The sequence below is a fragment of the Durio zibethinus genome, chromosome 9, assembly GCF_047325235.1.
Source record: "Durio zibethinus cultivar Kanyao isolate XHJ-2024 chromosome 9, ASM4732523v1, whole genome shotgun sequence".
Classification (NCBI taxonomy): Eukaryota; Viridiplantae; Streptophyta; class Magnoliopsida; order Malvales; family Malvaceae; genus Durio; species Durio zibethinus.
In genome coordinates, this window is record NC_143170.1 from 26,926,196 (window position 1) to 26,951,007 (window position 24,812).

The 24,812-nt window shown below is 32.3% G+C and overlaps 6 protein-coding genes across 17 annotated transcripts; 2 read left to right on the forward strand and 4 right to left on the reverse strand.

Annotated features, from left to right (window-relative positions):
- Window positions 1-780: 780 nt before the first annotated feature.
- Window positions 781-4,725, reverse strand: LOC111313332 (disease resistance protein RPP13-like). Its single transcript, XM_089766045.1, has one exon. The coding sequence runs from the start codon at window positions 3,073-3,075 to the stop codon at window positions 1,726-1,728; it is 1,350 nt and encodes a 449-aa protein (XP_089622171.1). The 5' UTR covers window positions 3,076-4,725; the 3' UTR covers window positions 781-1,725.
- On the reverse strand, window positions 1,105-1,473 carry LOC149516917 (putative disease resistance protein At1g59780). Its single transcript, XM_089765233.1, has one exon. The coding sequence runs from the start codon at window positions 1,471-1,473 to the stop codon at window positions 1,105-1,107; it is 369 nt and encodes a 122-aa protein (XP_089621359.1).
- A 287-nt stretch (window positions 4,726-5,012) lies between the features above and the next one.
- Window positions 5,013-7,314, reverse strand: LOC111317786 (uncharacterized). Of its 2 annotated transcripts, XM_022920203.2 has the most exons (5): window positions 7,139-7,311; window positions 6,997-7,028; window positions 6,646-6,887; window positions 5,271-5,507; window positions 5,013-5,171 (listed from the first exon to the last, which is right to left on the reverse strand). In XM_022920203.2, exons 1-5 carry the CDS (start codon window positions 7,189-7,191, stop codon window positions 5,163-5,165), a joined length of 573 nt encoding a protein of 190 aa, XP_022775938.2. In that variant the 5' UTR covers window positions 7,192-7,311; the 3' UTR covers window positions 5,013-5,162. The 2 variants fall into 2 exon arrangements, with proteins under 2 accessions (XP_022775938.2, XP_089622173.1); XM_089766047.1 differs by lacking the exon at window positions 5,013-5,171 and having other exon boundaries at window positions 5,314-5,507; window positions 6,642-6,887; window positions 7,139-7,314.
- A 1,647-nt stretch (window positions 7,315-8,961) lies between these two features.
- On the forward strand, window positions 8,962-10,771 carry LOC111303707 (uncharacterized). Its single transcript, XM_022900120.2, has one exon. The coding sequence runs from the start codon at window positions 9,407-9,409 to the stop codon at window positions 10,073-10,075; it is 669 nt and encodes a 222-aa protein (XP_022755855.1). The 5' UTR covers window positions 8,962-9,406; the 3' UTR covers window positions 10,076-10,771.
- Window positions 10,772-13,950: 3,179 nt separating this feature from the next.
- On the reverse strand, window positions 13,951-17,828 carry LOC111313343 (uncharacterized). 7 transcript variants are annotated; one of them, XM_089766051.1, is made up of 6 exons: window positions 17,481-17,620; window positions 16,975-17,123; window positions 16,796-16,886; window positions 16,608-16,702; window positions 15,030-15,511; window positions 14,334-14,483 (listed from the first exon to the last, which is right to left on the reverse strand). In XM_089766051.1, the coding sequence occupies exons 2-6, from the start codon at window positions 17,032-17,034 to the stop codon at window positions 14,471-14,473; spliced, it is 741 nt and encodes a 246-aa protein (XP_089622177.1). In that variant the 5' UTR covers window positions 17,035-17,123; window positions 17,481-17,620; the 3' UTR covers window positions 14,334-14,470. The 7 variants fall into 7 exon arrangements, 5 of the variants coding, with proteins under 5 accessions (XP_089622177.1, XP_089622178.1, XP_089622176.1 ...); XM_089766052.1 differs by having other exon boundaries at window positions 16,841-16,886; window positions 16,975-17,193; window positions 17,481-17,616; XM_089766050.1 differs by having other exon boundaries at window positions 16,975-17,193; window positions 17,481-17,616.
- Window positions 17,829-21,061: 3,233 nt separating this feature from the next.
- Window positions 21,062-24,697, forward strand: LOC111313376 (protein Dr1 homolog). Of its 5 annotated transcripts, none has more exons than XM_022914062.2 (6): window positions 21,062-21,351; window positions 21,443-21,506; window positions 22,728-22,817; window positions 23,154-23,248; window positions 23,874-23,903; window positions 24,346-24,697. In XM_022914062.2, exons 2-6 carry the CDS (start codon window positions 21,452-21,454, stop codon window positions 24,505-24,507), a joined length of 432 nt encoding a protein of 143 aa, XP_022769797.2. In that variant the 5' UTR covers window positions 21,062-21,351; window positions 21,443-21,451; the 3' UTR covers window positions 24,508-24,697. The 5 variants fall into 5 exon arrangements, with proteins under 5 accessions (XP_022769797.2, XP_022769805.2, XP_022769812.2 ...); XM_022914070.2 differs by having other exon boundaries at window positions 24,349-24,697; XM_022914054.2 differs by having other exon boundaries at window positions 21,063-21,351; window positions 23,874-23,942; window positions 24,349-24,697.
- The last annotated feature ends 115 nt before the right edge of the window (window positions 24,698-24,812 follow it).

Genomic DNA, 24,812 nt, shown 5'->3' on the forward strand with positions numbered 1-24,812 from the left:
CGCAAACAAAGAGGAAAAACTGAGACAAAACCTCAGTGTGGCTACAATTTAGTTTCTCCGGCAAGTATTAGGCAGCAACTGTATGCCATGATCACATACTATCATAGTGATTAGTACATTTTATTACCAAGATATTTTCTTATCAAAAGCAAATTTTCATCTTCTTTTTCAGTTGGATAAAAAAATGTACGTAAAATGGGCTTAAACTTTAAAACGGGTTTTTACAGAAGCTTTGCTTGTGGTTGTGGATGATGCAACTGAAGCTAAAAGAGAAGAAAAGGAAAACGAAGGGATAGGAAGACAAAGTCTTGCAGTGGCTGAAACTTGGAAAGCCATTTGCGCTGTCATTTCGCTTTGCCACCTTTGAATGTGAGAGAAAGAGAAAGAGAGAGAAGCAGGCAGGTAGTTTTGTGTTGAGTTGATTTTTGTTTGTTTTCTATCTATGTGAGGCTGAGGCAGACAGGCAGTCCAATGACTGGTTAATGGGGTGTCTGAGGATTGTGTTGTGCGATGAGAAATACAAGTTGAAAATTGAGGGGAAAGATGATGGCCAATCAAATGAAGAAATTTGACAGTATTGGGAAAACCGTCATGTTCTCCATGCTTGATCATCATTCCTTTGTCAAATCATTTTAGTTTTTCTTGATCATCATCATTTTATTCACCTTCATTAGCTTATTGCCTCAAAAAAACCCTTATTTCTGCAACTGTTCTTTGAGAATAGGAAGGATTTTGTTATGTTTGAAGAGCGGTTTTTGGTTGGTTTATATTCAAATGAGATGGATGAACAAAATCTCACTTCATAACACGGAGGTTTATGTTCTCTGAACATACCAGATCTCATAATTCTGTAATGTTTTTCAAAGAAATTTAAAAGAAAAAGACTGATATGAATAATGATACTCTCTTCCAGTCCTCTTGTACCATTTGAACAGAAACAGCCTTGGAAAGCTGAAGCTGAAACCATTTCAACAAACTGTACTCTGCTTAGACTGGAAGCACATGCTCAATTCTATACCAATTCTCTCCCATGCGATCCCTAACCTTCATCTCAAAATCATGAGGCGGGTAGCCTAGTTTCAAATTTCTGAGGGTAGTCACTGGCTATAATCCTCTTGGAACAATCTTCAATAGCTTACACTCAACAATGTGCAACTCCTTGAGATTGACCATTGCTCCTTCCTCTATCCTCCATGTCCTCACTGAGTGAAGGAAAGACAGCTTCAAGAATTGGAGTTGAGGGAACCCTCCATTGGAGCATACCATTTGCTTTCCCACATATGCAGAGTGCTCTACTTCTAAAACTCTCAAACTCCGTAGTTTCTCAAGAGTTTCCACGGGTTCTTCCATCAAGAAAGAACCATGTAATGTTAGCTCAGTAAGGTTGGGTGGGAAATCATGAATGTCAAACAATTTGTGCATGAATCCTCCCAAGTATAATTTGTTGAGTCGGATGTGACTTGAAAAGTCCATGAATCCTGGAATGCTAGACCTTGCAATGTCCTCACTTCTAGTTCTTGCATCTAGCTTCAAACATTGTAGCCCTTTCGAGTTGAAAATCCATCTCCTTAAAGCGTCTTCTTGCAGAATCAAATGGCCGAATAAGCCCAAGGGTGGTCAACTTGTCCAAGCCTAGCTCGACAGAACTAGTATTTCCAATACAGATCCGCTATAATGTTTGAAGATTCAATAGAGAAACATCTTTTGGTGGCTCCACCATCATCTCTACGTTCTCATTGAAGTAAAATGTCTCAATTCCAGTAACTTCCAAATAAAAACAGGAATCGGTTCAACCAGTGTTGATCTTAAATCCAGTGTCTGCAAGTTCAAAAGGTTGCATATTGATGAAGGAAGCTGCTTCAACCAAGTTCCTCCCAAAAGCAAGTACCTCAAATGAATGAGGTTCCCAACATCAGAATCAAGTAGAACAATGTGAATGCTCTCCAAATCAAGCGCTCGCAAGAGTTTAAGTTTCTTTAAGTCCTTCAATCTTGGTTCATTGAGGTCGAAAAACAACAAAGAAAGGATTCTTGAACTATTTCTAGTTTTAGTAGTAATCCCAAAGGTTGTAGAGAGCCTACAAGGCCTTGTTGGAAAGCAATCCCTGACATCTCCGTGGAGGATATCAAGAAAACGATCTTCCTTAGCTTTCTTAATGGCAAGTTCTCTCAAAATATCATGTATTCGAATTGTTTTAATCCGTCCGTTCAATTTCTTTGCACCAATTTGAACCATGCTCCTCCCCACTAATTCTACCAAGTAATCCTTAGCTACATCTTCCAGTGGTTCTTGATCTCTAGGCTGCACAAATCCTTCTGCCACCCACAACGAAATCAGTCTTCTAGCAGAAATCTCAAAATCTTCAGGGAAGAGACCAAAATAAAGAAAACAAGGCTTCAAGTAGTAAGGTAAATCATGATAACTTAATGCTAAAATATCTATGCAGTGTGCTGGATCTTGCAGTAGCTGCCAATGTGCACTTTGCAGAACTTTGAGCCATTCTTCAAATGTTGCTTCTCTTCTCGATAACAGACCCCCTAGAACTACAATTGCTAGAGGTAATCCCCTGCATTTCTTCACAATTTCTTTTCCTAGTTCCTCAGTCCGAGCAGGTAAACTTGTAGTGGCATTCCATTCCAGGCATATCTTCTTGGACAACAATTTCCAGCTATCTTCATCACTAAGAACGCTGAGTTCATGTGGCCGGGTTCGTGGATCAGCATGCAAAGCAACATCTCTGAATCTGGTAGTGAAAATTATTCTGCTTCCTTTCTTTGTATCTGGAAGCACTGCTTTTAAATCACCCCAAACTTCTTTATTCCAGATATCATCAAAAACTACAATATGTTTCCTTTTCTCCAAAAGACTTGACAACTCTTCTTCCATTTCCTCTCTGTGCATCTTTTCAGTTTCCACCCTTCTAAGCCCCATAACCTTCTGACACAAATCTCTCAATAATTCTCCAGCTTTGTATTCTTGAGATACATAAATCCAAGCACAACAATCAAAATACTTCTTGACATTGATGCTACAATAAATTTTCTTAGCCAGCGTGGTCTTACCTAGACCAGCCATGCCAATGATTGAAACAATAGAGAGACTTGATTCCCCATTAATCAGCTGATCTTCCAAAATATTTATGTCCTTCTCTATACCTACAATAACTTCCTCTTCAGAAGAGTGAAGTGAGGATATGATCGTCTCCTTTCGCAAAGAGAGTCAACTGTGAAACAAGTCCTTTCTCCCCCATTACCAACATTTTCATTTCCATAAGTTGACCTACTGCAGCTAATATCATGAATTTTCATCTCGATCCTGTTTATTTGCTGGTTAAGCTTATCACGTGCAATGAGTTCATTAAAGCAAAAAGGATACCTCTTGAAGAACCTGATGATTGGCCCTTTCTCTTTTCCCCACATTTTGAGGATGTAGCTATTGATAGCATAAGCAACTTCTCTTGTCTGCCACCCATTTTCGAACTCGTTCATCACCATCTTGTTTTGCATCTGCATCCTTAAGAAGGCGTAGCATTCTCCTTAATTCTCCTTGAATCCATTCAATTTGGTCGCGCACTTGTGCCAAGGAAACAGCTTCATCCACAATATGAATAGCAATATTTTCAATGACCTAGGAAACAATGTACTCAGCCATGTATTGTTCCACTTCCAGGCTTTCTCAGTTTTCTGGCAGTAGGCAGAAGGAAGCACAAGACTAATAGAATAGAAGCTTATCAATTGTATTTCACGGAGGCACCATGTTTCAAAGTTGACCAGAATTATTTGATCAATAACCATTCAACAAATATTTAACAAAACTACCTTCAATGGTTTTTATACACATAACAACAGATCATATAAAACTTTTACGTCAAAAAAAAATGGTTCATATAAAACTTTCACCTCCTTTAGGATTATTTATCATTTTAAGCAGTAAACTTGATTAATAAACATGAGGGCAAAGGTTATATCTGCTACATAGTCATAAGGCAAAGTGGAGTAAAAAGTCATAACTGCTTTATGTTATTCTTTCACTTAATATTTTATCATTCCTAATATCAAGTCAGAGGATTAGAAACATCATTCTTAACTGGAAAATTATGTAGTTTGAACATGAATGGTAACCCAAACTTTAAAAATCTCTAATATGATACTTGAAATATGAATCTGACAACTAAAGTGATATTCACCTCTAATATGGTTAACTTCAAATAACAACAAATGACAAACAAACAACTCTTCAAGTACTAAATAGATTCATAGTTTAGATATCACATTTGAGATTTTTAAAGTTAGGTATCACATTGAATATTTCACTATAGTTTAAGAACCAATCATGACATTAACCCTTAAGAAAAATTGTGTCTGCATATCAACTAGATGAATTCACTGGTATAAAGAATTCATCTTTACATGAATAACACCACAGAATGCCAGGGGAATAAAAGGGATAGATAACAGAGTGTTGTCAGCAGTTAATAAAACATCGAAACATTTGTGTGAATAAGTTCACAAGGAAACCAACAAGAAGGCTAACAATCCATTCAAAAAAATGGTGAAATTGATTTCCGTAAAATTAAAAACAATGATAACGAAGAAATTTAATACTATAACAGTAAAATTCAAATTAATGATGGAAATATGTATCTGAATATAAACACAATGATCATGGTAAGATTTTTCACTTTTATGCTGCATCATTCAGTATTATCCAAATACAGCCATGATGCAGTTAGCCTTGAAAAAGAGTCTGGATTCAACTGCAATGGAGACACAGTGAAGAGCCCTAAAAGGGTGCTTTTGTGTCCTAATTTGGATCCAAACTGCATTTTGAGTTGCAACCAAATTAACATTTCGTATCATGTTTGAGATGCCAAAGTACTTTTAGGAACTTCAAGAATAGATTTCCAACCATCAGTTGAGAAAATTAAAGTAAATATCCACAACTATGAAGTGCAAAGGCTGATATTTTCCTCATTAAAAGAAAACCTAAATCAATTCAGCTTTGCAACACCATTAGCGATCAAAATGGCTAATTCTATTACTATTATAACAACCATACATACAAGATTAAACTGGTTGAATAATAAAGAAGGGTAAAACATTTTGAAACTCGAAGCATAGAAATTTGGAAACTATGGCTTCAAAGAGCTCCAATGAAAATTTTCACGCTTTCTGCAATGAAAAAAAGGGATATGCATGATTATTGAAGATACCCATAGCACATAAAACAGCCTAAACTTTGAAGTTTCTGAAATTGCATGTCGTTCTTACCTGCATTGGAAGGTACAGTTTAAATTCGGTTGGGAGTTCCTCTTCGGAGTACAAACGATCAGAGAAATATATCCTCCGAAGGCGGCAATTTGCATGGACCTGAACGCGCAAAGTCTCAACATAGTTGGTGCCATAGGCCCTCCGGGTATAATCAGCCAGATTCAACTGAATTTGATTCCAACCCTCATCCAATCTCAGTGGCATTGTGCATATATATGGCTTTACTCGAGTGACAGCCTAGAAATTCAAATAAAAGTTGAAATAACATGAAATTAACAACAACAATCTGCAATATCTGTTTTTCCGTGCATATACATAGAAATCAAGTGATGAACTATTCAATTCCACAAACAATAGCTTTAATTATGTTAAATAAATAAGGATGCAAAGAAATTGAGCTCCAAAAGGGTAACTACACTCACCAAATCCTATAATACACGAGCAGCACAAACAATGAAGTTTACCGTTCAATACTACATTCACCAAAGATCTATTAAGTCATGATAGAATTTACACTCTATGGCAGAAAATAAAGAACACATGTTTTGTTTTGGTAAGTGCAATGGTGTCCATCCATGATCCATCCTTCATTAACATAGGGGATTCTCCCAGGATGAACAAAACTGACTGACAAACGCAAATAATTTCCAACTCAACAAGAACTAAAAGGGCACACATCAACAGAATATTAACACGAACTCTCTTTTCATTGGAAGTCCCAACGCCATATAGACCCGTCAGAATGATGGAAGGAGGGCACATATTGATGAAATACCAAGCTCTTTGTTCATCATATATTTACGGACCAAATTCACATTAAGAGAAAGAGGCTATATTTTGATCTCATATAATTGATACCAATAAGAAAAACATTGATATGATCTAAACATGATAATCCTTCAAGCCAATATGCAAATCAATTAAAAGATAGGTTATATTTGTAGCATCTACAAACCCAAATCTCTGGTCATCAGCATACAAGACGTATATTTCTTAATTCATAACCAACAGAAATAGGGCATCTATTGATATCTTATAATGGCTAAAACAAAGGCAAATATTGATAGAATAACAACATGAGCTACCAAGTAATGCTATTAGCCCCATCAAATTTGTCCCAACTATTTGCACTCCCAAACACAGCATATAATTATTACTAGATAAATATCAATAATGAAGTCTACCAACTCATCTCCATCAGGTGCATACCTTAAAAGTTTGACCAATAAACTATTCCCACATCAACTAAGACAAATAGTTTGGAAAAAAGTGTTATTTCAAATAGCATATTTTCTAATTCACCTAGCTAAATACACCTAAATTATATCTAACCTAAGAATACACCTACATTAGAAAAATTAACAGACTTACATACTTGAAAGTTAGAAGCACGAAAACGGCGTCGGACATTCTTATCATCGAGAATTTGAATCTCAAAAGTGAAATATTTCTTCAAGTTCTTAACAATCATGACCAAGAATGGAAGCTTAATACCAAGCGTTGCAGCAGGGTCAGATGGGCAAGTGATGTAGGTTGATTGAATATTTGAACCAATTATTTCCAATACATTCGATTGTATGTCTTCATCATGAGGTCGTTTTACATGTCCATTTACAACTGTCAAACAATTCCCAACAAGTAAAATCAAGCTAACAGTTCAGCTAAACCTTAAAACCATGGAATTTAAATGTGAAAAAAAAAAAATTTTCTAAATAATTTTACTGACCTTCTTTGTCCCAGATTTGCAGAGGTTTGCTCCTGTAAAAGAACACCAAAAAAAAAAGTTGAATAAATAAAAATACCCAAAAAGAAAAACCCAAAAGGGACATATTATTATATATATAAAAAGAGAACCCATTAAAACGTACCCGAGGCTGTATAAGATGGAGAGAAACCCAGATTGAAAGGTGTTTTTGAACATCTTCACAGGTTTCTTCTCAGTAGACTGGAGAAGGAACTCTGGTTCTTTCTACTATCCAATACTAAGATCCCTCGGATCAAAAGGTCTACATCATTAAGAAAAAAAAAGAACCCTTTTTTTAGAATGAATTTATAATCTCTTTCCCAAATATAAATTAAAAAAACTATGCAAGTTTATGGCCCAGTTTATTGGATTCCTGTGATGCAAGTGTCGACTTGTTTGGGCTCCTGAGCCCAAAATTTGGGCATAAAAATTAACTTATATAACAGCCCTTGGTACAAAATTGTCTTAATTTGCTATTTCTATCTTTTCTGCTTACAAATCAAAATTTAATTTAAAAGATTTCTACAATTATTTTTAAAAATTAACATTTAATAAATTTATTTTTAAATCTTAATTCAAGTAACGATCTATTTTATACATTTTTTGTGGGGAAATTTTTTAATTCACAAAAATTTTGATTTTTGTCACCATTCTGTTAAATATACAGAATTTCAAAGATTGATATGTGAAATAAAACACAAAATTTCAAGTCAAATTTGACTAGAGCTCCAAGATGAGATGCAAGGTTGATGTTGAGGTGGAGTATAGGTTTGATAAGGAGTATCATACATTATAGTGTTAATGGGAGCAAAGATATTGAAGGTTGATGGTTATTGATGTTGTTTCTAATGGAGTTGATTTTAAAGATCTATAAGTTGAATTTTGAGATTTTTCATTTTTTTCTCTTTCTGCAAAAGCATATATATAATCATGTTTGGTTTTTACTATATATCTAAGTTCTCCATCTAAAACTATTAATTTTGTCTCAATGTCAAGAATAATATTCCGAAGATTAACGAGACTCTGGCTCACTTAATCTAATTTGTTCTCTATTCCGTACACATATGCATTCTATTGAATAGAGTAAAAGAAGTGAAAGGTGGAAATAAAATAAAAAGGGGGTGTTTATATTTATGAATAAGTTCACAAGGAATCCAACAAGAAAGCTACAAATTTCCTCCAGTATTCGCAATGCAGAACAAAACTTGTAGCTTCTGAAAAGCAAAAATGAGGTAGAAAGGATATGCCATGTTCTTAAAGACTAAAACAAAGACAACCCATTATCAGACAAAATATCAAACATTAGTTTTTAGTTTGAGAAAGCAAAGGGTTTATCTGTTTTTGTTTTTGGCACTTCTGAGGTGAGAGTTTTGTTTGTAGGTTGTTGGAAGTATGCCATTGAGGATATTAATTTGGGCAAAATCTGTCTTTAAATTCTCTATTATAAGCAATAAAACATTGCTTATGTCAGTTCATTGGCTTTATATTCAAGGGGCCCGTCAGTCTCTTCAGGACAATTCTCTGAACCCTTTCCTTCATGCTACTGGATCAAGAATCCTCCATTTAAAAGACATGATGAACTGACCTGACCCAGTGAATGACCATAAAATTCCAAGACTTCCAGAAGGAAAGACATGGTTATTGATTTAAGACAGGTGCATTTCATATATCTAGCTACCCTAGATTTGCATATGATTCATGAAAATCACTCTTTGGTTTTTGGTTTTCACATTTTCTTTTTCTGGGTATCTTTGTCCAATTGCATTTATCTGTTAAAGTTGTCCTGTTTCTTTCTAATGTTGTCCTAATCATAAGATTTATATATCTAACCAAAGACATAAGTCTAGAAGGATACTAACAGTCCAAAAAGTTGCTGATGTGTGATATACCCTTCATTCCTGTCCCTCCAAGCCGCAGTCAAAATTATAGATAAGCATGCATATACATCATGTTTACGTAATTTTATCAACAAATTCTCTATCTAACCTAATTTAGTAGAAGCTGCTTTAAACTCGAAATTAAACTTAATTGATTTGTACAATCACTCTAAAAAATAGTATTAGTTTAAAATTCAAATCTTAGCACCTCCTACGACCCTACAAACCTTTGTCTCTGTTCGTAGCTTGTGGCCTCATTTGTTAAAAAAGAAAAAAATTAGAGGCTGCTTTGATTATCTAGCAAAGGGGGTAGGAATCTAGTGTTTTCACTTAGACTTTTGCTCATTATTTATTGTATTTTTTTTTATCACAAACATCAAACTCTCTAAAGCTGACAATCAACATGCCATTATCCAAAAAATTTTCTTTAATTAATAAGTCTCCATTATTATTCCATAATATCATAGAAGTTCCTCTTCATTTTTGCTAAGCCATAACCCTTTTCTCCTTCTGTCATGGACAGCACGGATAGCTCAAGAAACATGCAGTCTCAATCTGCCCAAAGCCCTTGCAAAAACCATAACTCCATACCATTACCACTTGAAACAGAAAACTTTGACGGAGATGGTGAGAAAAGAAGCAAGAAGCTCACAAATGGAGGAAACAACAATGGAAGAAGATTCCTTGGGGTCAGACAAAGACCATCGGGTAGATGGGCAGCTGAGATCAAGGACTCTTCCCAGAAGCTGAGGCTATGGCTAGGGACTTTTGATGGAGCAGAAGAGGCTGCCTTGGCTTATGATAGAGCAGCAAGGCTTTTGCGAGGAAGGAATGCAAAGACCAACTTTCAGTATCATGGGGTAACGAATACCTATGAAGAAAACTGCAATCTACTAGGAAAGAATCCAAGGCTTTATCAACTTCTTCAGCTATCAATCATGAAGAACCATGCAAGATCAACATCTCTCAAATCCATTAATGGAGTTCCTTGGATAAATCAAAATACAGGAAACAAAGTCGACCCCGTCGATTTTGATTCGCTCGTTGAAGAAACTATATTTTGTTCTTCAACTTCAGTTCATGATGAGCGTAGCAATAACAAGCTTTGCCAGCACTCATTTGGCAGTTCTAGGGTTTATTCTTCTGTTGTTGTAGCTCCTTCCTTTTGTACTTCTTTAGACTAAGGAGGAGCACATAAAAAAAACTTGTGAAGATGACTAAGAACTTGAATCAGATTAAGAATTTAGAATTGGCTTTGTTTGAAAGAAGACTTGTCATGTTAAAACTTGAATCAGCACTGTTTCTTCATGCAATGGTCAGTTGAGGTTTGGCTTAATTAATTTGTGTGAAAAGAGTTTTTTTCATGCCGTAAAATTTTTACTTGCCCCCTTTCATTGGCTAGTTCCATGGTCCAAATCATCAGACGGTCTTCAATTTGCGTTACCTACAGGCAAATGATCGGTACTACACGTTCTGGCAATGAATTCTTATATATATTCCGAAGGGTATTTTTATCATTCATAGGCTTAGGGAAGCTATAGCTGACATGGTTACAAAAATCATGCCAATTTGAAGTCATTTTCATTGGACGCACCTAACCAAGTCACGACATTTTAGCCGCCATTCGCCAGCTTCCTGGCACCCTTAATCCCTATGAAATTGCATTATTGTTTAGTTCACTGTCATTCAGTTGAATTTTGATCCAATTGTCCCCATTCTTTTTTTACACTTTTAGGAACCAGGATACCGGTTTTGTACAGCCCTTGTTTTGGATCAAATGAGCTCCCAATCTGCCTCAAATCCTATATATAACCAGGAATTGCTAGCAAAACAAAGTTAAAACCCAAAGCAACATAAGAAAACAACACTTGCGCACCCAGAGCCTAGTTGGCCCAATGATCGAATCAGGAAAGGCCAAGATTCAAGGCAGGAGAGCAGCAAAGTCCGAAATTCAAGCTTAGACAAATGGCGTCCGGAAAAGAGTCAAGAGCCCATTGCCTTAACCCACAAGTCCACAACCAGAACAAACAAAAAAGGCGAATAAGAAAAAGATTAAACAAAGGAATCACACGCTATAGCCAGCTTAAAGAAAATTCAGTGACTAAACATGAAAAGAGAATTTCTTTTTCCCATTAGAATGACTGGAAAATGTCAAGTACAATAATGGGTGCACTAAATTTTAAACCTAACAACAAAGAATAAGATGCAAACAAACAACAGAAAAGAATATACTCAGCTTGCTTATGTTCCCCTAGATTCGTTACTTTTCTTTTGGTTTTGGAGTTCATATTTATACTCCCGTAACCAACCTTTTTTGGTTGGTACTTGGTACCACTAGTGATTTGATTTCCATTATAGGTTTGGTCGATGGGATTTGACACCAGATTCGATTTGTTCACATGAAAATAGCAGGTTGTTTCACAGCTTGGTACATGTAACTGTAATTTTCACTCACTTTCATGCAGCAATGACGAAGGTGTGGCCCCCTACTTTGAAACTTCGTTTCAGAGGATAACTTTTTTTTACAAAGAAATAAACTTTTGACTACCTGCTAAGAGAAAATGACACCCAAATGGCTGCAAATCAATTCCTACTACTCTACACTGTAAAATCCCACAACTGCAAAACATACATTTACATAAAGGGGTATGCTATCCATCTATGTTCTTGGGTTAAAATGGTGAATGTTGAACCATGAAGGAACTACACGGAAGCCATACCCAAGTTGGGACCATAGACAGAATCTCATGTCATGGACGTTTCAGTCATCATCAGAATCTTTACAACATTATGAACTTCCAGAATTCCCCACACCAACTCATAATCTAAACATTGCCAATCTGAAAAACCATGATGAATGCCAACTAAAATGAAAAATCAAACAAATGAATACAGCATACTTTCGATTCATATTCAATTCAACACACCATCAAAGGGAAAACATCCAAGGGGGTAGCTCCAATTATTTCCATCTTACTTAAGAACCTTAACAATACATGACATGCTGAAAAGCAATACCATGGATTACTCACACAAATTCAAGACAAATAATTCTACCAGACTACCACATCAACGGCAAATTACAAACTACAAGTGTTTGAAAGGCTAACAAAACATTAGCATATCAAGAGAAAAACAAGCTCCCATGCCCAGTTCTGAGCTCTAGATTCATCACATATGAACAGAAACAACCGTGAAACAACAACTGACACAAGACCAAGAAAAATATTCATAAATTTCCAATTTTCCAGGAGATGCAATAACTGAAAATGAAAAAGAATTGCAGTAAGGATTATAAAACAAAATGGAACAACAGATCAACAATATTCAGATGTAGGAAGGAAATCAGAAGGCACTAAGTTGATTTCAATCTCAAAACCAAATTTGACAATTCATTCATTTATCAAGAACATCTATCATAAAATTATAAAACAGAGAAATTATTAGCTACCAACAAGCAGAGAAATTATTAGCAACTATCATAAAACTTAAAAAAAAATCTTTTTTTTCTTTTACTTAAAAAAAATGAAATCAAAAAAGAGGGAAGGCGCTGGATGCAGAGGTTTATCGATCGATTCATGTATTTGTGTTATTCTCAGAACAAAATTCCCAGGAAGAGATCGATGAACCGCTGCCTCCAGTGTCTTTACCCCTTTATTTCCCAATAATAACACTAAAATTTTCCTTTCTCTCATTAAAAAAAAATCAAAAGAAAAAAATTTCAAATTCCACGGATCTGAACAAACTCAACGAAAACAAAAACTTTCCATTGTATTTGTATAAATACAAATCAATAAAATTACAATTCTAGAAAAAAAGTTGAACCAGGGAAAAACAAAAGTAATCTAACTGCGGTGTCGCCGTCGCCGTACGCCTCTCTCTCTCCCGCTCTTTTTTTTTCCCGATATCGTCAGAGGCGAACAGTGAATTTTCCTTTGTCTTTTGGGAACTTTTATTATTATATTATTATTTTTTATTATTATTTCAGTTTAAAATGTGAGATTGTGAAATGAATTTACAGTTTTAACCTTACTGATAGTGCTCTGGGCTATTTAGGGACAGGGAGGACCACTTGAAAAGCAATAATAAAAAATTCGGATAATGACGTGTCTTATTATGATTTGCTTTCCTTTTTATAAAAAAATGCTTTAGCCTTTAGCCTTTTTCTTTTTCTCTGTTCCTCGTTCCGAGTCAAAGATGTACACGTGGTTGGTTCCTTTCATTTGTCCTGGCATACGGCGCAGAGGAATCTGGCTGGTTCGTATTTCCTTTTATTAGGACCAAACAAATGAAAAAATAAAAAACTCTTTAATAGTTACTCGAAAATTATAAACAAAAGGTTTTTTTTTTTTTCCAAAATAAACAAATGATTAAATACAAGAATATAAATTAATATAATTTTCGATAAATTATTTGTTAATATATTTAAATTTTATTTATTTATATTTATTTATTAAATAAATTGAATACAAATTAATGCTTATTTGATTCATTAAATAAATTTATTTAAAATTCGTTCAAAATTTATTTATTTATTATTTATTTATATTAATATTAATAAAATTATTTATTTTATTTTTTTTTATTTTAAAGTTTATTTATATTTATTTAAATTTATTTATATTCATTTAAAGAAATAATTTATTTATTATTTATGTATATATTTACTTATATATATTCATTTAATATTAACTTAATTGAATTAAATATAAATAATTTATTATTTAAATAAATGCACACGAATGAACCTATTCGTTTACAACTCTAGTTAAATCTCATATATTATATATTTTTTAAATTTGGTATATAAAGAATTTACAATTAAATAATTGAATTTATATTACGTAAATTAAGTTATCTCATACTCTTGTTATGGTTTTTTTTTTAACCAATAACAAAGAAATGTCAAGTCAAATAACTCATTAGTGTCACGTCAAAAGGGGGTTTTATTTTTTCCACCACGTCACAAGTGGGTTCAATGTCACATAAAAAATCCAAAAAAAAAAAAAATCAGAAAAAACATTAGAAAATTAATTAAAAGAGAGTGACGGAGAGTTGGTGGGAGGAAGGTTGGCCGGTTGTTTATCTAGAAGATTGGCGACGGATCCGTCTTGGGCAAGTCAGATCAAGAAAAGGTTGAATTTGATCAATGTCATTAATTAATTTGACAACATTAATATAACTTCAATGTAAATTTTCTCTAACCCTTGAAGTCTACTCTGATCTTGAACGGAGAAGCCTTCCCTCGTCGTAACAAGTAATATACAACTATCTTTCGGTAGAAATCTAGTGGAAAGGATGATCATCAACGATCCCCAGCTCTCTCTTTGGTGCAGTTTGTATATATGTAAATTAGGTGCTGGATAGTGCCATCTCGCAGTTAACTACCCACACCATACACGTATACATGGTAGCGCCGAGGATTTCCAAACCAACAACTTCCCCATCTATGGGAAAGACTTGATGCTGGATTGCTCGGATGCAGAAGAAGAAGACTATGGTGGCACTTAGCACTCCATTAAATGCCCAGGCAATGATTCTGAGCCAGCTAAACAGGACATTCTGCATGCCTTCTTGATTTAATAGTGGAATCTGCAACAGTAAGTAGATGAGAAATGAGACATAATCATCACAGTGGCATTTTCTCTTTATGTATAGAATTTTAAAGAAAAGATTGAGAGAAAGCATGTTTCAAGTTTCAAAATTCACGGACTTGATACTTCTGACGACAATCGATTAATTATTCTAAACAGAAGCTCCATGGCTGATGACTTCTTCAGATTAAGAGCATCACCGATCTCTCTAAATCCCCATCTCCTCTGTTCCTTTTTCTTCTCTAACCAGGTCTATTCTTCTGCTTTTAAATGAATTGTTTTATCAATTTTAATCCTCACTACTGCAAATCTCCATGGATCCTCCTACCTTGCTCAAATCAAGATCTGGAAGCAAACCAGAAGCCTCAGCATAAGCAGCATGCTATGCTAGTGATGCATCTCCACAAATGGTTCAGTGGCAAGACCCTTGCCCCAGAACATCAAACAAGCAGTCAAATTTTGGAAGTTGGATCCGTGAAGATATACAACCGGAATTTTCTATATGAAGATGGGAATGAAAAAAATAGAAGCTTATGTTCAAGACCTCTGTTTTCGTTTCTCTTTCCTGGCTTCTGAATGTTCACTCTTAGAGCCATGATTGGACCTTCTGGGAGAGTTCCTGTTTCTGTGTTTATGCTGTTTTGAGTGTTTTCTGCTGCTACTACTCTTTTCCAGGGAGGATTTTTTCCTTCTTCCTTTCGACCTAGAATGGTGGCGATCACGATTATCGCTCCATGAATCACTGCTTCTATAACGATGTCGCCTAGAATGTTTTCTACTCCTTTCATCTTCTGATGAGGAACTACTGTTCCTGTTTCTTGGATGCCTGGAGGGTGATTTGACTTTCTTATCATCTTGAGCAAACTTTTCCACAATGACTTTACCAGATATGTTCTCTGGTAAACCATCAATATGTGGCGCTGCTGATAAGAAGAAATGTATACAAGCATTTGACAGACCTTTGCTTTTATTCCTTACCAGCTTGTTGCCAGCATACTTAGCAGCTGTAAATCCAAATGTGTCAAACTGTAAAGAGGTTCCCAAATACAGACCATCCAATTTCAAAAATACAAAAATATGGAATATCATAAACTTGAAAAAAAAATTTCTTACAATAAGAAACAAAATACAACAAAATACTTTTTGCAATCCCTAATCATCTACCGATAAGTGGTAGATGAGAGGACAATATAAGGAAACCAACAACTGCTTAAAAGACAAAAAAAAAAAATTGAGAGGCACATAAAACAATAATTAGTGAACGCATTGAATCAGTAATCTAATTGTGAAACTACATTCAAAGACTTCTACATAGGAAACAATACTTCGTCATTCAAACTCTGTTATGATTTTTGTGAACTGTCTTATAATGAAATATGATATACAATAGCTGATCTCTGTTGGAAAACTTTTGTTAATGAATGCAGAGAATATATTCCATAACATAATTTAACTGGAAAGATGCCTAAGAATTTAATAATTAATATGATGCAATTCTTGTATAATAATCATCACTTCTTTCCATAACAAATGAAAGGTTTAAACACTATTTGAGTAGATATTAGGGAATATTAATAATCATGAAACCATGTCAGTGCTATGAAAACATATTAAGACACTAAACTTTAAAGAAAGATCTATTACAAGTGGGCCTACTATATGGCAAAATGTACATCAAATCACGGGCACATACAGATGATAAGGGAATTGTGCAACTCCAGACATGCAAATATAAGACCAATATGGGCATATTATTCTTCACAGAAAAACAAAGAATAATCACAAATAAAGGTTCAACATATATAGCATTACAATATAATTGGACAACATATTTCCAAAGCTAAACTTCAAGATCCTGAAGGTCCAAATTTTGATTAGATACAACATGATGGAGTTGGGAATGTTCAGGTTCTGGCAAAGGATCAAGAAATTTTAAAAACATTCCTAAAATAAGATCCTAGAAGTGCAAGAAACTGAATTGCATATATTAAGGAAATAAACAAGAATGACCAAATGCAGTTTTGCACAGAGAAAAATCCTTGTCAAAACCTGACAGACACTGCGTCGTCCCTATATGCAGTCAAAGAAATCGTAAAATGTGGGAAAATGAAATAGAACATACATCTTTCTCATCTTCATCTAAAAAGTTGAAAATGCTCTGCTGTTTGACTTCAGCTCTGTTCTTCCACCATGATGTAAATGACTGTGGGGCCCAACCTGCAAATATGTTTCCCAGACCACAAGGCATGCTAGATGACTCCAAAGCAAGCAAATGGTAGCAGTCTAGTTAAAACGTATATAGAGATATACACTCTTTAGTGCCCACTGTATTGAAGTAACCAGCAGAAAATCCACCTGTAAATGCACCATGGAATCTTCTTCGCCCTTCTTCATCTCTAACCTGGAGAAATATAATTCAAACACAATAAAAAAATGGTCTTTTGACTTTGCATATAATAAAAAAATACTTACATGATTACGTTATATACCTTATCTATACTATTATACAATGGAATTAACCAAGTTGGTGTCACAAATTGAAGAATCATTAAAGTAAAGAAGCCACTAAAACAGAGACCCAGAAATTCTCTTCATTTTTTCTTTTAAAGCAATTCCAAGACAAGTCGTTTAGAACCAACTGCAAATGAAGTGAAGTCCATCAAAAGCTTCCATTCCTATTAAGGAACTGATTTACCTTCAAATACTACCTAAAAGCACAATTTGCTTTAACTATCACAATTCACAAGGATCCAAATTACATGAAACCGCCAACTGAGAACTAGCAATTTTCCAAACGAAAACAAATAAATAAATAAATAAATAAGTAAATGCAAGTTCCATCGGCTTTCATGTCCTGTTTTCTTTAATTTTCTTTTCCCTAAACTTTCTAGGCATCCAGACGGTGTCGAGCTCAAACTGGGATAGGTCCTTGGAAAGTTCAAATTTTGTCACTTACAATCTCAGCAAGAAAAAAAAAGGAGGATGAAAGTTATACATCTTGCTTCCAGGAAGGGAGTGAGCGGAGGTTGCCAGAAGCTTCAGCAGCGGCTTTTTTCCGACGGTCGGTGATCTCTTCCTCACGCTCTATAGGTGTACCGAAGAAAACGTAATCCTCCTCGTCCGAATCCATGATTTTCTTTTCCTATTTGATTGATTTTGTTTTCAATGTGAGAGATTGAAAACTATCAAAAACTGGCAGCCGATTGGATTAAAAAGGGATTAATTTTGGGTGACTATTTTGGGGGTTTGCCGAGTTTTGAAAGCCCTCTTCGTAGTAATACTAGTTGGATCGGGAGAAGAAGAAAAAGCGCAGGGGTGATACCCAACAGATCAGGTCCGAATTTTATTTTTTATATGTCGTATAATATTATAAAATTTTAAAATTGATTTAATATTTAATATTTTTATTTTTTATATATTATTATTTTTATTTTATAAAAAATTTAAAAAATATATAAATTAAGATAAATGTAATTTGATTTTTTAATTTTTTATTTTCTATTCAAAATTTAATTTAAATTTAATATATATTTAATATTTAAATTTAATTTAAATCAAATAAAAAATCAATTCAAATCAAATTAAATATTGTAATTTTGAATTAATTTTGAATTTTTTTTATTTTTAACCCCTAAAATTACGGAGAAAAACTGGACATTGGTCATGCTTGAGTTCGGGTGGACCTTAATCAAAGCGAAGTCCAAGTCTGTCTCATCAAATAATTCACATATTTTTGTTTTTTTTATTTAGTAATAAATTAAAAATACTTTATTTTAATTTTTAAATATTTTAAATTAAAAATATTTTATTTTAAAAATAATAGTAAAAAAATTTAAATATCAATGAATCCAACTAATAAAATTCCTCAAAATCAATTCAATTTTTAAAAAATTTATTCTAATTAAATTAAATTTTAAAAATTTATAATATTATATACTAAATTATAACTCATACGATACACGAAATAATTTTTTTTATTTAATATAAATATATATATATATACACAAATTAGTTTTTCAAAATTTTAAAACTAGTAACATATATAAATTTTATATATATTGACTTTTCATTAAAAAAAATTTTCAAAAACAATAAAAAAAAATTATGTCTTGCCTTCGGATATTTTTGTTTATATCAATGAATCCAACTAATAAAATTCCTCAAAATCAATTCAATTTTTAAAAAATTTATTCTAATTAAATTAAAATTTAAAAATTTATAATATTATATACTAAATTATAACTCATACGATACACGAAATAATTTTTTTTATTTAATATAAATATATATATATACACAAATTAGTTTTTCAAAATTTTAAAACTAATAACATATATAAATTTTATATATATTGACTTTTCATTAAAAAAAATTTTCAAAAACAATAAAAAAAAATTATGTCTTGCCTTCGGATATTTTTGTTTATATCAATGAATCCAACTAATAAAATTCCTCAAAATCAATTCAATTTTTAAAAAATTTATTCTAATTAAATTAAATTTTAAAAATTTATAATATTATATACTAAATTATAACTCATACGATACACGAAATAATTTTTTTTATTTAATATAAATATATATATATACACAAATTAGTTTTTCAAAATTTTAAAACTAATAACATATATAAATTTTATATATATTGACTTTTCATTAAAAAAAATTTTCAAAAACAATAAAAAAAAATTATGTCTTGCCTTCGGATATTTTTGTTTATATCAATGAATCCAACTAATAAAATTCCTCAAAATCAATTCAATTTTTAAAAAATTTATTCTAATTAAATTAAATTTTAAAAATTTATAATATTATATACTAAATTATAACTCATACGATACACGAAATAATTTTTTTTATTTAATATAAATATATATATATACACAAATTAGTTTTTCAAAATTTTAAAACTAATAACATATATAAATTTTATATATATTGACTTTTCATTAAAAAAAATTTTCAAAAACAATAAAAAAAAATTATGTCTTGCCTTCGGATATTTTTGTTTATATCAATGAATCCAACTAATAAAATTCCTCAAAATCAATTCAATTTTTAAAAAATTTATTCTAATTAAATTAAATTTTAAAAATTTATAATATTATATACTAAATTATAACTCATACGATACACGAAATAAATTTTTTTATTTAATATAAATATATATATATATACACAAATTAGTTTTTCAAAATTTTAAAACTAATAACATATATAAATTTTATATATATTGACTTTTCATTAAAAAAAATTTTCGAAAACAACAAAAAAAAATTATGTCTTGCCTTCGGATATTTTTGTTTATAATAATATTTATATACATGTAAAATTATATCAAATAAAAATAAATTATGCTTTTTAAAATATATGTTACTAAATGATAAATTAAATAATAAAAGAAGTATTAATACACTTTTACTTTAGTAATTTTGACTAAATTATTTAAAAAATATTAAAAAATAAGTGAAAAAAGAAAAAATAAATTGAAAAATTATTTTTCATAAAAATGAAACTATAATAAGAAATAAAATATATGTTAGAAAAAATTTATAAAAAAAAAAAAAATTGCAATAGTAATAGAATATATCTTTAAAAAAGTTACTAAAAAAATAAAAAAAATTTATGTATAATACATTACATTTATAGTTTTAAATTTGTATAAAAATTCTTTAGTGGCAATTATGATTAAATAGATAATTTTTAAAATTTAAAATAATATAATAAATGATAAAGATAATATTAAATTTTTTACATTTATCTGAAATACAAATTTGATAATTAGAATTTAAATGGATATAATTGTTTTGATAAATTTATTATTTAAAGATTTAAGTTAAAAATTTTTTGAATTTTCAAAATTTTACATAAAATTGTTTGAGTAAAATTTTCAAAAAGATAATTTTTTAAATCAAGACAAAAAAGATTGTTAAAAAATTTGGATAAATATAATCTTTGTAATTTTTAAACATGTTTGAAAGATTTTGATGATTAAATAATTTTTTAAATAAATTTATTTAATAAATAACTAAAATTATTTATTAAAAAATCTAAATTTCATAATTTTAATTTTAAAATATATATTTTAAAATTGATTTAATTTTTACTTATAATTTAAATAATTTTGATATTTGAATAAATTTAAAATTATTTAATTTGTAATTAAAAATTATTTTATGTATCATTTAAAAAAATTATTCATATAAATACTTATATAATAAATTTATTTATGCATATTATTATATAATATATATATATATATATATATATTCGATTTGGTTAACGAAAATAACATCCAATCTTATCGTCCTAAGATTTCCTTTCACAGAGCCGAAGGGTCTTGTACTTGATGCAACATCCCCAATCTCTTAAACATGGACCTTTTTTTTTTTTCAAGGGATTGACTTTTGTCTTTTTCCCTAATAGTCAACAGTCATAAGTCCCTTCTTATTACTTGCCGTACTGGCATTTCGTCGAACGCTTTAGCAGCAAAGGAAACAAACAAGGAAAGAAAAATAAAAAAAACTAAAAAAAAAGTTTGAAAAGTAAAGAAAGAGAGTTAAAGCCACAACTGTCCACGCGCATAAGAACTGAGTTTCCAACACGCACCAAACAGCAAACTAAGCTGTCTAAGCGCGTGGATATCCCTCGCGCCCCCTGAAGTTTTTTTTGCCCTAATCAGCTGTGATCGAGAGCCCGCTCTCTTATCATGAAGCTTCATGACCTTCTTTGATAACTTCATAAATCAACCATGTCCTTCCTCTTGATCTACCCCTCGACTCGGATCGCGTATCGCTTGACTCGTTTAACGTTTTTCGGTCCGTAGCCGTAGGAATACCCGCCCCGACTTCTTGACTCAGTAACTCGGTGAGTCAATCCCCCTCGATTTCCTCCCTCTCACGTTCTAGATCTGTTTATTCTCTGTTGGATTTTGATTTTTTTTATTTTTGTTTTGAAGAATTAAAAGATGGAGCCGATGGATATCGTAGGGAAGTCGAAGGAAGACGCTTCACTTCCCAAAGGTAATTTTTGTTTTCCTCTATTTTCTCGTCCTAATTTCCGTTTTATTTATTTGTAATTATTTGGTAGTTTTGATGATAGTTTATTTGTTTTTTCTGAGAATTTTCTCCTTTTCGTTTACTTAGATTTTATCGTGTTCTAAATTTATGAATTTTAAGACTTGAATTTGTTAGGGTTTCTTTTATCTGCCATAAGAATTAGCTAAGAATGATAAATCATGGCAGTTTTGTTGCTTAATTTAGGGTTTGGCATTATCTGTGTCAGCTTTTGCTTTGAATTATAGTAAATAAGTAAATCAGTTTGTCATTAAAAGTTACAACAACAACAACAAACTAAGCCTTATATCCCGTAACTCTGGGGTCGGCTGTGTGAAAGGCCGAAAAGAGAATCATATTAGGTCATACTTGCACCACTTATTTCTATCAAGAACAACCAGTTTGTTATTAAAAGTTAATTAGGTTTTTGCCAAAGTAAGATACCAAAGGGTGAGAGTTTGCAAAAACTTCAATTTGATGAGATTAGGCAAGTATGATGAGATGGGTTTAAGAAAGTGTGCCTCTTTCATGATTTGAAGTATAAATTCGTGTTCAAACCTAGTTTTGTCTTTGACTAGCTTTATGTTGTTAGGTTTTTGAGCTTTTCCAGAGGAGCTTTCTATCTGAATGCTTTGTCTGTCAAAGGTGTCAACTGGCTTTCCATTTTTTAAAAAAATTGTTTGAGGGATTGCATTGTGCTGGTTGAGGGATTGTTATGGCTTTGAGGATGGATGATAAAGTTTATTTAACAGAGGAATTGATTTCAATGCTGCTGAGGGCATTATTAATTGGGAAAGGGTGCAAGTGTTTGGATAATTATAACTCATACTGGTTGATGTCTTTGCTTTCCCCGATAAACTTGTTTTACGTGGTGAAATGGAGTTTTTGGAGCTAATAATCAGGTGTAATATTTTTAAACGCTTTACATGGTTCACTTTGGTGCAAGGATTTAAGATTCTGTTTTTCTTTTACTTTTCACCGTTATAAAAAAAAAAAAAAAGATTGGTTTAATAATCAGGTGTCAAACTTTTGTCTTAAAATAGCCAAAACACCTTCCTTGTGCTCATGCTAATTATAGTAATCTTATATAATTTTCTGCTTATGGTTTTGCACCTGAGCACAGTGGTTTAGTTTAGATTTGTTTCATTGCTTTGCAATAAAAATTATATATATATTTCCTTTTTTCAGCTACTATGACCAAGATTATAAAGGAGATGTTACCGCCAGATGTACGTGTTGCAAGAGATGCTCAAGATCTTTTGATTGAGTGTTGTGTAGGTGAGATAATAAGTTTAATTCTTCTCACCTTTTTAATCTGTATCAATTTAATGTCACACATTTCCACTTGGTAATTAGTCTCATATGGTTATACACACAGTATTTGTTGTGTCATTGAAGGCTTGGGTGGAAAAAATTTTTCTTGTTAGAATGTTGCTTGGCAAGTTTATCAACCATCTATATTCCCTTGTAATTTTTTACATCATTGGATTTTTACTGTCCCTAACTAGAATGTAATTGGTCTAGACACCTAATTTTCAGACTTGCATGTTATGACAATTGGTAGTATTAACTTATTGTTTGTTGGAATTGATGAAAACTATAATCCTCTTGCAGAGTTTATTAATCTCATTTCATCAGAGTCCAATGAAGTTTGTAACAGAGAGGACAAACGAACAATAGCACCTGAGCATGTGCTCAAGGCTTTAGAGGTTTCTATCTCACCAACCTACTTTCACATTTTAATTTGGTTCTTTTATAGGTGTCCTTACTTCTTTTTGCTTTATTAGGATTGAAAATGTAAAGTCTTGAATAGGACCTTTGCATATGCTGTTATGGTTCAGCAGTGTCTTTACGCATGTAGGAACTTAGCCTGCTTCCAATCTTAAGTAAATACAGAGAATTTTAAAACTGCTTTTACAATAACAACTCAAGCACCATCTGGATATATTTTCTTTATTTAATCAAGCTATCAAGGGTCTGAGAAGGATTTTTATTTTGTCATATCAAGCTTTGCCTTTACTAGCCCTCTCTCCATTTGAAAGATATAGTGTTAACTTTTAAAGATGTTCTTCTACATACTTATTTTTCCTCAGCACAGTGAGGTCAGGTAGCTTGGAGCAGAAGTTTCGTGACTTTCCTGATGGTTGAATTGGTTGATACTGGAGATTTCTGTTGCCTAACAACAGTGGTCCATAATTTTGATATTAGTTACCATGGTGCAGTCTACTGCCTTGCATTTATTCTGATCATACAATCTTTTAGTTCTAAGAATGCAAAGAAGGTTTATGTAATATAATTGTTACTAAAACTTTAGGTATGCCTGTGATTTGTCAGGTTCTTGGGTTTGGAGAGTACATTGAAGAGGTATGTGCTGCATATGAGCAACACAAGATTGAGACCTTGGTAATTGTTTGTCTTCTTGCTCCTTGTTTGCATTGAGCATTCTGCATTGTCAATTGTTGGAAACTGAATTGTAATTTCAGTTTTCTCTGCATATGAGCAACATGAGATTGCCCCAGCTCATTTTCTCTGCCCCCCTTTTCTTTCTTTTTCCTGACCTTTTTTTTTTTTTTCTCACAAGAAATAGTGTTAGTATAGGCATATAGTTTTTTTCCTGGTTATCGATCAAGAAATTGGCAATCTTGTGCTACTCTTTTCTGTTGGAGTCTTGTTTTCTGTTATTTCTTTTTGGCCATATAACCTGTTTATCAAAACAATACTATTCAATACTGCATTTTGAATTTGATTCAGCAACCAAAGCACGTCCCAACAGATTCACTGATGGTACTCTTGAAATGTATTTCAGCAGGACTCTTTGAAAGGTGGCAAATGGAGCAATGGAGCAGAGATGACTGAAGAAGAAGCAGTAGCTGAGCAGCAAAGGATGTTTGCTGAAGCTCGTGCAAGAATGAATGGTGGGGCTGTTGCCCCAAAGCAACCAGATCCTGATCCAAGTTTAGAGAGCTAACCATTTAGGACTTATTTTCTTTTACCACAGGCAAGCATCTTGACTCTTTTATTAGTGCTACTAAGTTCTAATCTCAGTATTTTATGTACAAAAAAAGCTATTGGTTAGTGCACTGGCCTATGTGGATATTTGTACTTTTATCAATGAAATGCTGTCTATAACTTAATGTAATTAGTGAGAGTTTGTTCAATTCCTTCTGTGCCCAAGCCTTGATATGTATTTAGTTATCAATCAATTAGTATTTAGCTAAACAAATGGGTGCTGAGTAACACACTGACGTAACAAGAGACCGGCAGGCAAATCTG

Coding starts and splice junctions, on each gene's coding strand:
- LOC149516917 (XM_089765233.1), bottom strand. CDS start 1,473: ATGGACTTTTCAAGTCACATCCGACTCAACAAATTATACTTGGGAGGA.
- LOC111313332 (XM_089766045.1), bottom strand. CDS start 3,075: ATGGCTGGTCTAGGTAAGACCACGCTGGCTAAGAAAATTTATTGTAGC.
- LOC111317786 (XM_022920203.2), bottom strand. CDS start 7,191: ATGTTCAAAAACACCTTTCAATCTGGGTTTCTCTCCATCTTATACAGC. Junction 7,029..7,138: donor TCCATCTTATACAGCCTCGG/GTACGTTTTAAT, acceptor GTTCTTTTACAG/GAGCAAACCTCTGCAAATCT. Junction 6,888..6,996: donor GCAAATCTGGGACAAAGAAG/GTCAGTAAAATT, acceptor ATTGTTTGACAG/TTGTAAATGGACATGTAAAA.
- LOC111303707 (XM_022900120.2), top strand. CDS start 9,407: ATGGACAGCACGGATAGCTCAAGAAACATGCAGTCTCAATCTGCCCAA.
- LOC111313343 (XM_089766048.1), bottom strand. CDS start 17,615: ATGGATTCGGACGAGGAGGATTACGTTTTCTTCGGTACACCTATAGAG. Junction 16,887..17,480: donor TCCCTTCCTGGAAGCAAGAT/GTATAACTTTCA, acceptor ATATTTCTCCAG/GTTAGAGATGAAGAAGGGCG. Junction 16,703..16,795: donor TACAGTGGGCACTAAAGAGT/GTATATCTCTAT, acceptor ACATATTTGCAG/GTTGGGCCCCACAGTCATTT.
- LOC111313376 (XM_022914048.2), top strand. CDS start 21,452: ATGGAGCCGATGGATATCGTAGGGAAGTCGAAGGAAGACGCTTCACTT. Junction 22,818..23,153: donor TTTGATTGAGTGTTGTGTAG/GTGAGATAATAA, acceptor ATCCTCTTGCAG/AGTTTATTAATCTCATTTCA. Junction 23,249..23,873: donor ATGTGCTCAAGGCTTTAGAG/GTTTCTATCTCA, acceptor GTGATTTGTCAG/GTTCTTGGGTTTGGAGAGTA.